Source organism: Oryctolagus cuniculus, chromosome 15 (assembly GCF_964237555.1).
Source record: "Oryctolagus cuniculus chromosome 15, mOryCun1.1, whole genome shotgun sequence".
NCBI classification, from domain to species: domain Eukaryota; kingdom Metazoa; phylum Chordata; class Mammalia; order Lagomorpha; family Leporidae; genus Oryctolagus; species Oryctolagus cuniculus.
The window spans coordinates 58,829,929-58,844,713 of record NC_091446.1 but is presented as its reverse complement, the minus strand read 5'-3'; the positions used below and the strand labels follow the sequence as shown (position 1 = coordinate 58,844,713).

The 14,785-nt window shown below is 39.4% G+C and overlaps 1 protein-coding gene across 5 annotated transcripts in view; it reads left to right on the top strand.

The window, feature by feature from the left end:
• CTNNA3 (catenin alpha 3) overlaps positions 1-14,785 on the top strand; it is a 1,675,875-nt gene that overhangs the window by 862,974 nt on the left and 798,116 nt on the right. For all 5 annotated transcript variants that reach the window (XM_070057731.1, XM_070057732.1, XM_017348752.3 and 2 more), the window contains one exon: positions 8,105-8,257. In XM_070057731.1, the coding sequence (XP_069913832.1) occupies positions 8,105-8,257 (153 nt within the window). The remainder of the gene's footprint in view (positions 1-8,104; positions 8,258-14,785) is intronic.

The following is a 14,785-nucleotide window of genomic DNA, read 5'->3' as shown; positions in this document are numbered from 1 at the left end:
GCTGGGGTATTTGTTGTTTTACTCATAGAAAATAAGTTTAGAACAGGAAACAAGAGTAATATATACACTTTGCATACTTAGGTACTTCAAACATGTTGGTGGCAAAAATAATAGTAGTAGAAAGTGGGGCTGGCGCTGTGGCAGAGCAGGTAAAGCTGCCACCTGCAATACCGGCTTTCTTTATGGACCCCAGTTCAAGTCCCGACTGTTCCACTTCCAATCCAGCTCTTGGCTATGCCCTGGAAAAGCAGTGGAATATGGCCCAAGTCCTTGGGCCCCTGCACCCACGTGGGAGACCTGGAAGAAACTCCTGGCTCTTGGCTTCAGATGCGTGCAGCTCTGGCTGCAGCCACTTTGGAAGTAAACCAGTGAATGGAAGGCCTCTCTCTCTCTCTCTTTCTCTCTTTCTCTCTCTCTGCATCTGCCTTTCTGTGGCTCTGCCTTTCAAATAAATAAATAAATCTTAAAAAGAAAGAAAGAATATGTGCCAAATATCTGACAGAGTTACATTCAAATCCTGGGCTATGTCCTAAACAGTTAAGAGATCCTGGGCTGGAATTTCATCTCTCTGGGATTCTTTGAACATGTAAAATGGAATTAATATTATATAATAGAGCTATGAGGATTAAATGGATGCATATCTGTACCTAGAACAGAGTTCTATTTTTAAGTAATGTTGAGGAATTTATTCTGTTACATGAAAAACTAAGTTATACCAATGCTTATAGAAAGCAGCTAACAGTTAAGAGAACCTAATAATTTAGAATTTCTTTTCAATGATTTTTATAAAAATAAGTGTCTGTTTAAATTCAGGATGCATTTAAACCACAGGTCATCAAGAATATAAAATTATAAAGGGTTTTATGAAGTGATTTAGAAGTCATCCAGTATTAGGTCACAAGTTAATTTTTTTTCCAGAAATATGAAGACTTAGCTATTTTCAAAGACTTTTGCTTTTAATTCCTTTCCACTATTGAATAACCACATTTCTTATGTATAACTTTAACTTGGCCACCATGAACTCATAAAAGAGCAGCAATAAGCTTCTCAAACAAAAGCTTTAGTACAAGATATTATTGTAGTTTAATGGGAAGATTTAGTAAAATGACTGAGCAAGCTTTTAATTCAGTAGTAGATTTATAAGTGGCATAAATAGGAATCACTAGCCTTTTAATATTAGCTGTAAAAAAAAAAAAACTCAAGGTACAAGCTGTGAAAATCCCAGTTTCTCAACTTTATGACCTTAATATGAATTTGATTTCTACCAAAGGAATTTGGAATCACAGGATGTAGGAGATGGAAGAAATTTCAAATAACTTGTCTTACCTTGCAGATGAGAAAGCTGGCCAGAGTGCTAAAGGAAAAAGAGCCTTGAGTCAGAACTTACCCTAAGACCTAGAACTCAGATCCACAGGCATATTCTTGAGCTACTCCAGGATTTCTGCCTCATGTGTTCCTCCTACCATCAACAAGGTTCTGTGTTACGAGCATTCAACATTCATACTGTCGGAGTTCTTGCAGTGATTATTTTTTTCTAATTAAAGTTAAGAAAAAGCAGTTCCTCATGAGTCAAATTATCAGATTTAGCAAACAAAAGCATGAGATGCCCAGTTAACTTTCAAATATACATTAATATAATTATGCCCTGAATATTACTTATAAATTTTTTAAAATAGCTGTGTTTATTGGAAACAAACGTTTAACATACAACCTATGTTTTATCTTGCAATGCTACTTGTGTTTCCAACTCATTATCATTAGTGGGATACAGAAATACCATTATAGATTGCTAATATTTTCATCACAGAAAACATTTCCACTTTGTAGAGAACGGCTGTCTTCTGCAGGTATGAATATCCCATGAAGTTTCACAGGTTAACCTCTTCATTTTTTTGTTTTTCTATTAATTTTTAACCAAGAACTGTGAAAAACAACAACCATTATTCCATCTCATGATACCATGGCTTGGCTGGGAGTTGGCAAGGTGATTTTTATGTTATTTTCACCTGTGATTTCCCCAGTACTGTCAAATGGTGACTGGAGCTGACTCAGGGCTATGTGTTTGGGGACTTATTCTATCCCCTCTGACAATGTACTGTGTAATCATCTAGTTTTTTTTTTTAAGATTTATTTATTTATTTGTTTGTTTTAAAGATTTATTTCATTTATTTGAAAGACAGAGTTACAGAGAGAGGTAGAGATAGAGAAAGAGGTCTTCCATCTGCTGGTTCACAACCCAGATGGCTGCAACGAACAGAGCTGCACTGATCTGAAGCCAGGAGTTTCTTCTGGGTCTCCCTTGGGTACAGGGGCCCAAGGACTTGAGCCATCCTCCATTGCTTTCCCAGGCCATAGCAGGGAGCTGGATGGGAAGAGGAGCAGCTGGGACTAGAACCGGCACCCATATGGGATGCTGTCGCTTCAGGCCAGGGCTTTAGCCCACTGCACCACAGTGCAGGTCCCCTATTTATTCATTTACTTGAAAGTCAGAGTTACAGAGAGGCAGAGGCGGAGAGAGAGACAGAGAGGTCTTCCATCCTCTGGTTCACACTGCAGATGGACTCAATGGCCAGAGCTGCACTGATCCGAAAACAGGAGCCAGGAGCTTCTTCTGGGTCTCCCACATGGGTGCAGGGGCCCAAGGGCTTAGGGCCAACTCCTACTGCTTTCTCAGGCCATAGCAGAGGGCTGGATCAGAAGTGGAGTGGCCAAGACTTGGACTGTCACCCAGATGGGGTGCCAGCACTTCAGGCCACAGCTTTACCCATCTTGTTACACTGTCAGCCCATCTTCTAGATTTTTAAGCATCTACTATTTCATTAAAAAATGAAAGCAATCAAATATATTCTTATATTATACATACTGAAATACACATTGAGTTTCATAAAGGGAGGTTAAAATTTTTATTTCTGCATATTAAGAAAAATTGTTTGATATTTAGTAAATGCCGAAGTAAGGGTGTCAAACACGTAATTCTGTTAAAAATAAGCAAAACAAAAATATGATATGTTGCTGAGTTGCTAGATCTTTCTTATTTTCATTCCTGGTTCTACCAGTGTAACACTAAGAAAAATGTATAAGCTCTTATTCCTCCTAGTTATTTTCCTTATCATCGAATAATATGAAGTATCTGTAAGTGCAAGTTCTACTAAATTGACAGAGAATATGTATACTGAAATATTAGCTGATTCAGTTCTTGTTAGTCAACTGAGCATTGAAAAGCATGCTTCACTATTTGACTTAAAATTAGAATGGCATTGGTATGCACAAATATAAGTTTTAAAAGTTCTCTGAGGATGCTTTTCTAAGATACTCTCTCCTCTTTCTATTCCTCCTCTCACTTAAAATTTCATTCTTTCTGTTACTTTATTTGTGTTGGTGGTGGGGAATTTTTTTTGTAGTTTTCACTTTTGGGTTTCAATCGTAGGGAAATATATTATTCTATTTGAGATCCCAAGCCACTTATATCAGTGGGAAATAGAAAAATTGATATTTCCAAACCTTTTATTAAACTGTAGTGAGAAAAGATGGAAAGCCCCTCAGTTTGGTTTTGTTCTGACATCTTTCATGCCTGGCCACAAAAAGGTATTTATTGAAAATACATATTTCTAACTCCTCTGGGCCTCCCACTAACTCAAATTTTTAGTGCTGTGTCTTCGATTTCTACATTGGCATATTGCATTCTTTAAACTTTTCCCCCTACTTTTTTTTTTTACCTAATTGAAAGGAAAACTCTATGCCATCAGACAGGAAAGTACAATGGAAATAAATAAGTAGTGGCATAAATGTAGATATAGATGACTGTGCAATGTAATGTAAAACAATTTCTCATATGAATACGTCAGAATTATAAATAAAATAGCTTAGCATAACATTCTACCCCTTCCATAGCTCATGCGTATCTGTATTTCCAGTCCTATCTCATATTTCCTTTCTCACTGTCAGCATAATAACAAAGCACAAAGCAGAAGTGGCAGAGTGTTATCCTCAATAAGCAGTTTATGTTAGTTGTTGAGGTCTATTGCTTGGTGCATGAACAAATAACATTAACACCAGATGAAATGAGTCTTTTAGATTGAATTCCCTGAAAGCGGGGTCCAAGACTAGGGCCTTGGTGTGTCGCTCCCCGTCTTCATGGGGGAACGACACTAAACCCTGCCTAGGCTTCATATCCGAGTCACGGCACCATTATGTCGCTCCCCCTCTTCGTGGAGGAACGACACAGGACCCTGCGCTGTTCTTTCGTCTGCTCGGCCCTCCCCGGGTTTGCTGCTGGTTCTTCCCGGGTTGGCTACTATCCCTTCCACCTCCGTGGAAGGGCAGTTCCCCCTGGCCGCATTCCCCACTTCCGCAGGGGAGCGGCACACCGCCGGCCGGCTCTTCTCGGGGGCTGCACAGGTGTTCCTTCAGCTAGATGTTCCCCTTAGATGTTCCTGGTGCATGCCGTCTCTCTCCTCCTTTATAGTCCTCCTCCGCCAATCCCAACTCGGCTGCCCACACGCCGAGTACGCTGCTCTCCAATCAGGAGCAAGTCCTACAGTTTATTGGTTGAACTGGAGGCAGCTGTGCGGAAGCTGTTTACTTCTCTCCCAGCGCCATATTGTGGGAGAGCAGATGCATAGAACAAGTCTCAACTCCAGCAACTCAGTCCAGTCCGGGCTGCTCCCCACATTGGTGCAGATAGTTTATTTGGGGAGAGATTGCAAGAAGCAAGTAAAAAAGAAAACAATGGGAAAAATGAGGCAAGGAGAGAGAGAAGGGTGTTATTGTGATTTCTGATACAGACTACAGGAATTTTAGGATCCATGTGAATTGACAATGTTTCCCAGGATCGCATGACTAATGGATAGTGGCTAGAAATTTTTTCCAGTTGTCCTCATCCCCATTCATCAAGGGTTTTCCTCAATGATGTGGATGCTTCAAAAATTACAGGTTGTTTTGCTTGGGCTATGAATCTCAGAGATCTGGAGCAGGACCTGAGGCAGAACGAGAGAGAAGCATGGGATATCATTAGAAGATATGGAAATGTACCCCAGAGAAACAGCTGAAATCAGAGACAGGTTTGGAGGATGAGATGTGAGACATCAAAATCCTCTAACATAGTTCATAAACAGATATAGCTGTGCAGGCAAAGCACCAAGAATCAACAAATCAGATAGCAACTGGTGAGAAAATTGTAGGATGATTGGATTAATTATGCTGTTTGCTGTTTGTGTGGGATAAGGGGCTTTGAGCATGACAGATATCTCCATGCCTGCTTACTGTGTGCTCTCTTAAAGGTTTTACTCTTGTCTAACACAAACCACTGATTTCTGTCCATTTCTTTCTGCCATCAGACAAAAAGATCATGCAGTTTTCAAAGTTTGAGATGAAAGTTATTCTCCATCTGTCTCGAGTCTATTGATTTAGTGAGAAATTGAGAGAAAGGGAGAGAGAGAGAGAGAGAGAGAGAGAAACACACTTCAGCCCTCTGATTCATTTCCCAGATGTCCACAAAGGTCCCCAGCTAGTACTGAAGTTGGGAGCTGGAAACTCAATCCAAGTCTCCCTTGTGTGTGGAAGCATCTCCTACGTTTAAGCCATCATTGCCGATTCCCAGGTTCTGCAACAGCAGAAAGCTGGAGTCAGGAGTGGAGCCAAACGTTAACGCAGGCACTCCAATGTGGAATTTGGGTGTTGACTGCTAGGCCAAACACCTGTCCACAATATGTTTGTTCTGAAAAGTGCAAGAGGACAATCTGGCTTTATAAGTTGCAGATGGGAACTTTTATCAAACTCTTTTATATGAAAAAAATTCCTTCTTAAATGTGTGTATCAATGTAGCTAATTCCAGGTCTTACTTCTTGTCAGTCTCCTCGTTTCCCATTTGCTCGTCAAAACCACAGCAATAGGACTCCTGCTCCCATTTTCCACTGATACTGCTCTTACTAAGGCCATCAGTAACCCCAAACCAAACAGACAACTCTCACTGTATTTGACTTCTATTCTTTTCTGAAAATATTTTTTCTGTCAACATTCTGGTTTTCCTTTATTATTAGATTTAATGCTTCTTATCTCTCCACTAGATTACAAGGGACTATGTGTTTCCCATTCTGACATTTCTCATAAAACTTTGCTTTTGGTAGAAAGGTGATGGATGATATTTAGATATATTTATTGGATTGAATGAAATCACATATACAGAAAAGATGGTTCAACAAGTTTGTGATGTGGATTTTATTATTTTGTCTGGTGGAATTAAGTACATTTTGAGAACATTGATGCAGAAGTTTACTTGAATGTTTATCTTCTGTGGTTGGTAATTTGTCCCCTATTTAGTGGCCATTGTTTCAGTGTCTTTTTAGATCTGACTCTTCTGAGTGGTTACCATGACATGTTTCCTAAAACTTTGTTCTAGGGCACTGCACTGTGCACCTCCCTGTGTGTGGCCCTTTCCATATCTTTGGCTTAAATCACCTCCCATGTTCAGGCTCTCAATGGCATTTCCCTTAGAGCAGATCATCTCTCAGCCTCCTTCTGTGTGTCCTAGTTATGGAAGAAAAATGAGAGGTTTTTTTTTTAAACTTTTATTTAATGAATATAAATTTCCAAAGTACGGCTTATGGATTACAATGGCTTCCTCCCCGTAACATCTCTCCCACCCGCATCCCTCCCCTTTCCCACTCCCTCTCCCCTTCCATTCACATGAGGTTTTTTTTAACATAAAATTATTTCTCTGAGTGATTCCTTCTACTTTTCTTTCTCATAGCTGAAACTCTTAAAACATACGATTCCCAGCTCATGTCCTAACTTGTAACCTCTTGCCTGACATTCCTGGTCTATTCCCTATGGGCAGAAAACACAGTATTTATTCACGAAAGGTTTCCCACTTGCCTTGAAGTCTCTTAGGGCTCTACACTCTGTCCTAATAAGTGTTCAGTAAATATTAATTTGTTACCATTAGTGATTTGCCTTCCTGCATGCTAAGCAGAATCCTTCCTTGGGGCTTTTCCTGCAGCCTCTGTAAAATTTTGCAATTCTTCCAAGTTCTTGGCCAAAGATATTTTTCTCCCAGATACCTATGTTCATATTGTATTTATTATCCTATGATTATTATAGGAAAATAGTGCTCTTTACAATGTAGCTCTATCATTCTGCTCATTGGAAATGTATTACTAGTAATTCTTACATAATGTAAAAGTAGGCTAAGTGTCTGTTGGTGTAAAAATACATCAAAATATAGTTTTCATAACAGAAAAATTATAATTTTTCTTATAGCTATTTATCTTTTAGTTTTATTGTATAAAGGTTGTTAAACTAAATGAGGAGGTTGATCCAAAAAGCTTTGGATCTAGTCATAATCATTGATATTGTTAGTGAAACATTTCAGGATATTGTGATCTTTAAAAGCTCAATATTAAATAAATACAATGAATTAATTTTCCAATGCAGTTTTAAATCTCAGAAAATATCTGCTGAATACAGTAATTATCTAATTGTCATTTATAAGCTTACATGTAATCTAATTTAGAGGAACTCATTGTAGCAGAATGTTAGAGTTGTTTAATAATTTAAGGTGTGAGGGCAAGAACAATTAATGCAAATGGGGAAAATTGGACATCAAACTCATTTATTATTCTTCTTGCTCTATTACTCAGTTATCAGCTGGCATAATCGGTGATCTAACTTGGTTTAATTACCATGAAGTCTACAATTTAGCTAATCAAAATTTATCATCAGTTCCTCCAACAAGGTGGAAACATTTTATAATTTATAATTATGAAAATACAAGATGTTCATTGCTGTTTGTACACATGCATAAACAGTCTAATACTTCAATTTCCTTGAGAAAAATGTAACATTACCACTTATAATATGACTTTTGGGCTAAGTACAATTTAAGAAAAATTATTGACTTTTGAGGGCAAGGGAAATATTGCTAGATGGCTTTTTTCTTAAATATTTTGTTTTAATTTTTGAAAGAATATTGATATACAGTCCTAAATATTATGATTTTAGGAATTATTTAAAATATATATAACATGAATTTTATAACCATATAAGAATAGAAAGTAACAAACTATTTATTGAAAAAAAAACCCTGAATTTTTTCATTTCTCTTCAGCTGCGCAAGGCTATTATAGATCATGTGTCAGATTCCTTCTTGGATACGACAGTCCCACTTTTGGTCCTCATTGAAGCTGCTAAAAATGGCCGGGAAAAGGAAATAAAAGAATATGCTGCGATATTTCATGAACACACCAGCAGACTTATAGAGGTAAGTATGCTAGATCTTTAAAGTACTTTAAATCCAAGAGAATGAGGTTCCTATTCCCCATTTACAGTTGAATTACACTCAAATAAAATCTTTTGACAACATATTACAAATGTAGCAGAGTTAGGTCAAGGTAATTCTAAGGAGTATGTGCCCAATAGTATAAACTAACTGACATTGGCTTGGAAAAGAAACAACCTATTTTGAAAGAGCTATGAAACTATACTCAATAATGTTTCATGTTTAAGATTCATGTTTTACCAAGGGCCACAGAAAAGAACTGACTAAATGTACATAGTCTGTCTTAACCTTACAAATATCTTCTCATTCTAACTTATACACACCAAATATTCTGTCTGTTGGTATTACTGCTTCTCTACCATCTGTAAGTAACTATAGTATTCCTTCAGCCTTTCATATCATGTTCAACTGTTGAACAGGAGCAAAAAACATGTATATATGGGGGGAGTAGAATTCATGAATAATTAAGGGTAGTAGATTGTTCCATATTCCAATAAGGATAAAGGACTTGATAGAACTATAATTCCCTCTGTTTAGAAATTTGAGATACCAGAATGCCCTGTGATTTGGGGAACAGTGTGGTATTGTTAGAGGAACCATGAAGTGCTAGGAGATTTCCAGGAGACCTGGGAGGCTATTATATTATGAGCATCCATAACACAGCTACAGTATGATAAAGAGCCTGAACAAAGAACTTCTAGAACAATACCAAGGCAACACTCACAAGGCCAGGAATCAGTGGCAGGAAGGAGAAAATGCAATTTACCATAATCTATATACCAGAGCTGGTAGTCACCTTGTACTCATTGGCATGACTGCACCAGGTTTTGTGACTGATGTCTATTCTGAATGTCAGGGCCTGTGTTCATCAGGATTTTCTAGAGATATGAATTGGTAGGATACACAAATAGGTCTATGAATGTGGGATTTAATTGGGATACTTGACTTGCATGATTATGGCAGCTAAGAAAGTGTGCAACTCATCATCTGCAGGCTGGACACCCAGGGATGCTACTAGTGTGGCTCAGTCCAAGTCTGAGGGCCTGAAAACCAGGGAAACCAAGGGTACAACTCTTGTTTCTAGGCTAATATATTGAGTGTCAGCAAGGGGTCCACTAGTGTAAATCCTGGAGTCCAAAAGCCAGCATTATGCCGGCACCGCGGCTCACTAGGCTAATCCTCCACCTTGCGGCGACGGCACACTGGGTTCTAGTCCCGGTCGGGGCATCGGATTCTGTCCCGGTTGGCCCTCTTCCAGGCCAGCTCTCTGCTGTGGCCCGGGAGTGCAGTGGAGGATGGCCCAAGTGCTTGGGCCCTGCACCCCATGGGAGACCAGGAGAAGTACCTGGCTCCTGCCATTGGATCAGCGTGGTGCGCCGACCGCAGCGCGGCCATTGGAGGGTGAACCAAGGGCAAAGGAAGACCTTTCTCTCTGTCTCTCTCTCACTGTCCACTCTGCCTGTCAAAAAAAAAAAAAAAAAAAAAAAAAACAAAAAAACAAACACACAAAAGCCAGCATTATGATGAAGGCAGGAGTCAAGCATATCTTGGCTTTGAGGGAGAGGCCAATTCCTGTTCTTTGTTTAGTCTCTCCAGACCTGCCGCAAGTTGATGGTGCTAGCCTACATTAATTCCAAGGCTTCTTGCTTAGTCTACCCAGACCCACATCCTAATATAATTTGGAAACACCCTCACACAAATGTCTAACATAATGCTTTTTCAGGTATTTCTGTATTCCTTAATCCAGTCAAGTTGACACCGAAAAATTAAATGTCACAGTGTCCATGCCATACGGTTTATTACATGTTTTGACTGCTGCATCTCCCTATTCCTGCCATAAACTCTGTTGAAATGTTCCCTGTGTCCCAAATTGATTGTAAACCTTGTGAGTGAGAAATAATCACCACCTGAATTAGTGTCGTAGTGTTTGACAGAACATCTACTAAAAAGAGGACTTGCCTAGCATATGTAATGTGAATCCACCAGGAAGGAGTTTTCCAATGTAGCTAGCATTTGTCTTTTAAACTCTCTGCATCCCAGTCTCCATAACCAGAAAATGGAAGGAGTGAGTGAATACATTTTGGACTAAAACTCTCTCATTCCCAACTTTGAAATCTCCTTTGAACTCTCAAGAATTCTTTGAAGTAGGACAATTTCAACTTGCCTTACATGAAAATAAAGGTATAAAAGCTAAACCAGACTAGAGTTGGAGCTGATTTCCAGGTTTATAGTTTTTTTAATTGATTAATTCAATTATTAATTATGTATCATTTAGCTAGTTGATGTATTCCTTTGTGTACCCATTCCTCAAATATTTGTTCAGTATATTCACAAGAGAATGCTAAAAGTAAGAAGGCAGGGATGGGCATGTGGCACTGGATTTAAGTCCTCACTTGGGACATCTCCATCCCATATTGGAGTGCTCTGTTCAAGTTGTAGCTTCTTTTGTTCTGATCCTGGTGCCTGCTAATACGCATTCTGGAGGCAGCCAAGGATGGCTGGAGTACTTGGGCCCCTGCCTGCCAGGTGGGACACCCAGATTGACATCCAGGCTTCCTCGCTTCAGCTGGCCCAGCCCTGGGTGTTACAGGCATTTGGGGAGTGAACCAACACATAAAATATCTCTCTCCATCTATGTCTCTGTATCTCTGTATTCCAAATGAAATGAAAGTAAACAATTTCTTTTTTTAGATGTAAGAGGGCAAAGCAGAGGGAATAAGTTTTAAACACACCCAATTCAACATAGTCCCTTAGTGTCATGGAAAACCTTGTCTAAAAAGGTGTTCTTTCGGCTGAAATCTCACAAAATTATGAAAACACCTCTTTTGGTGAAATGCTCTGAAAGTAAAACTTGTTTTCTGCTGAAAAAAATGCATCTATATTCATATTTCTCAATTTGTCTTTCTATGAAACATAAATCTCATGATGTGCTCATTGGAGAAAGATACTTTGGTTAAGCCATTTTAGGAAAAAAGTTCTCTGGATAGCTTCCTTTAGAGATTTTGTATTCTTTAAAAATACTGAGAAATGAGATATCTTTAAATTACTTTAAGCCAGCATTTCCCTCAAGTTAGTTTAAAGAAGTTTTTCTTTCATAACACATATCTAAGGTACTACCTTCAAGAATGGTTGGGAAGGGAAAGGCAATTGGCACAGGGATTAAGACAATGCTTTGGGTGGGGTGTGGTTTTGTGGCACAGTGGGATAAGCTGCTACCTGCAATAACAACATCCTGCATGGGCACTAGTTTGAGCCCCAGATATTCCAGTTCTGACCCAGCTCCCTGCTAATGTGCTTGGGCAAGCAGTGGAAGATGGCCCCAGTGCTTTGGCCCCTGCCATCCACATGGGAGACCTCAGTGGAATTCCAGGCTCCTGACTTCAGCCTGGCCCAGGCCCAGCCCCAGCCGTTGGCCATTGTGATCATTTGAGGAGTGAACCAGTAGAGAGAAGACCTCTTTCTCCCTTTCTCTTTCTCTCTCTCTCTCTCTCTCTCTCTCTCTCTCTCTCTGTAACTGTGCCTTTCAAATAATAAATAAAATCTTAAAAAAAAAAAAAAGACAGTGTTTGGGGACTTCTGTATCCCATATCAGAGTACTTGGGTTTGAGTCCCAGCTCCACTTACGATTCCAGTTTTCTGTTAATGAACACCCTTGTAGGAAGCAGGTAATGCTCAACTAGTTGGGTCGCTGTCATCCACATGGGAGATCCAGATTCAGTTTCAGGCTCCTAGCTTTGGCCTGGCTAGTCCTTCCTGTTGTGGAAATTTGGGGAGTGAACTAGCAGATGGATCTCCCTCTATCTGTCTCTATCTCTCTGTTTTTTAAATAAACAAAAATGAAAATAATTAAAAAAAAACACTTGGGAATATTGCCTTAATTTTTTAACCAAATGATAACTTACTATTACATGCACTGAGCTCTAAGAATTTATTTAAAATGTTCACAGATTTTTTTTTTGAAAACTCACTTTCATGTGAATATTGAAAGGAGATAAAGAATAGGTCTTAATATAATTGTGTATATTCCCTAACTAATTATAATGAAATTATGCCAGTTTTAGAGTGACAGATAAGAGGTTTGGTTCTCTCTGTAGGATTACTTAAAAACTTTGGTTTATGTTCCAAACTTCAGTTCCAGTAACCTTTTACTATGTGACAAACCATTCCAAAACTTAGTGGCCTAAAATAACTATTATTATCTCACACTAATCTATGAGTAGATTGGGCAGAACTGAGCAATTCTTACTTGTAATTCCTCATGCAATTATTGTTGGATATTGGGCTGGGCATAGAGCCTGTTAAAGGGCTGCCCACACTGGACTGGACATATAAGATGACACATTCACATTACTCAAAAGTGCATGTGAACTGTGAGGCAGGGAATTAGCTATATGGAGCACTATACATGGCCTTTCTCTGTGGCAACAGCCTCACACAGTGTGGTATTTGGATTCTGAAATGAGAAGTCCAAAGAACAAGCAAGAGAAAAAAATAGAAGCTACCTCTTCTCTTAAGGTTTGGGCCCAGAAATTGGCAGATTCCATTGTATTCTGTTAGGCAGAGCAGTAATAGCCTGCCCAGACCCAAAAGTAAGGAAACATTCAATAGATGGAATACCAAAGTATTTTCGGTCACTGTCTTCTTAGGGCTTCATTTGCTTTATCTGTAAAGTTCAGCTTACACAGGGCCACAGTTGTGGCTAGCAGGTTAAGCTGCCACCTGCAACCCCAGCATCCCATACGGATGCCAGGTAGAATCCTGGCTGCTCCACTTCTGGTCCTGTTCTCTGCCAAAGCACCTGGGAAAGCAGAAGAAATCATGAGACCCCTGCACCTGTGGGAGACCCAGAGGAAGCTCCTGGCTCCTGGCTTCAACCTGGACCAGCCCTAGTCCTTGTGGCCATTTGGGGAGTGAATCCATGATAGAAGTTCTCTCTCTCTCTCTCTCTCTCTCTCTCCACCCCGCCTACCGTAACTCTGTCTTTCAACTAAATAAGATAAACCTTTTTAAAAAATTAAGTTTACGCAGGATAATAGTTCAGATCATTCCCAGTTTCTAAAATTCTGTGATCCTTTTTTTATTTAACTGAGAGACTTCTAGAACCTAAGAGATGTAGACACAGATAAAATGAAAACATTTTTTAAGTATACTTTCTGCACACTATGTTACATGTGTTTCAAAAATAAGAAAAATAAGAAAAATATTCAATTTATCTCTGAGGGAAATTCTGTTTAGAAATGAGCTGCCTAACCAAAGAGAATCATTGATAATTTATAACAAACATTGGGAGAGACACGTCTATGACCGAGTTCTGGGAACTAGGTCTTTACTATATCTGTTTCAGAGGATACTTTCTAAATTCTCCTTGTGTGGACTGCTTACCAATCCCCGTCTTCCTTCCTTCCTAGAACTTTTCTACATATTCATGTGTATATGCCCGTGTTATTCTCGGGTCAAGTAATTTGAATTAGCAGGACGGGGTTAGGGTTATGGTTAGATTAGTTATTCTAAATAACTTTGAGATGAAGCTATTTTTTTTTTTTTTTTGACAGGAAGAGTGGACAGTGAGAGAGAGACAGAGAGAAAGGTCTTCCTTTGATGTTGGTTCACCCTCCAATGGCCGCTGGGGCCGGCGCATGGTGCTGATCTGAAGCCAGGAGCCAGGTGCTTCTCCTGGTCTCCCATGTGGGTTCAGGGCCCAAGCACTTGGGCCATCCTCCACTGCACTCCCGGGCCACAGCAGAGAGCTGGCCTGGAAGAGGGGCAACTGGGACAGAATCCGGCGCCCCGATAGGAACTAGAACCCGGTGTGCCGGCGCCGGAAGGCAGAGGATTAGCCTATTGAGCCGCGGCGCCGGCCAAGGTGAAGCTATTTTCAACACGTCTAGGTTTTGATACTGTACAGTGTGTGCCAGAGAAATCTAAAATCAATGAACCTATTGAATAAGACTTAACTGGAAAGAAAAGTCCACTTTGAAAAAATTCCTATCAGATCTTTGAAGAAAAACTCCTTTATTTTAGAGGAATTTTTGAAATAATGGTTAGCTTGTAACTTTTACCAAAAGATGGTAAATGCAAACAACAAATGAAGGATCAAGAAATTCTATGAGTAATAATTAGAAAGTCAAAGGATTTAGGGGAAAAGACATGGAAACCAGAAGCAGCATGGCTGATAAATTGGGCCCAACCATGCCCGTTTTCTTGTAGAGTCGTGTCAGAAATCTTTGCCACATTCTTATATAATTTAGTGTACAGTGATCATAGATGATTACTAGTTATAAAACCCTGGGTAATGTCAATAACTGCAGAACCTAGATCTTTGAGACTAATTTCGTCTTAGTTTCACTGAACTAAATACCTACTATGCAAAGTTTTTCCAACTTTGATCTTCCAAATTACTCTGTTTTTGGATTTACAGAGTCCCAGTGGGACGAAGATGGGGTCAAGAGGTAGGCATGCTAAAAGTCACCTTAACATAGTGATTAGCAAAAAATGAAAATGTACTCACTA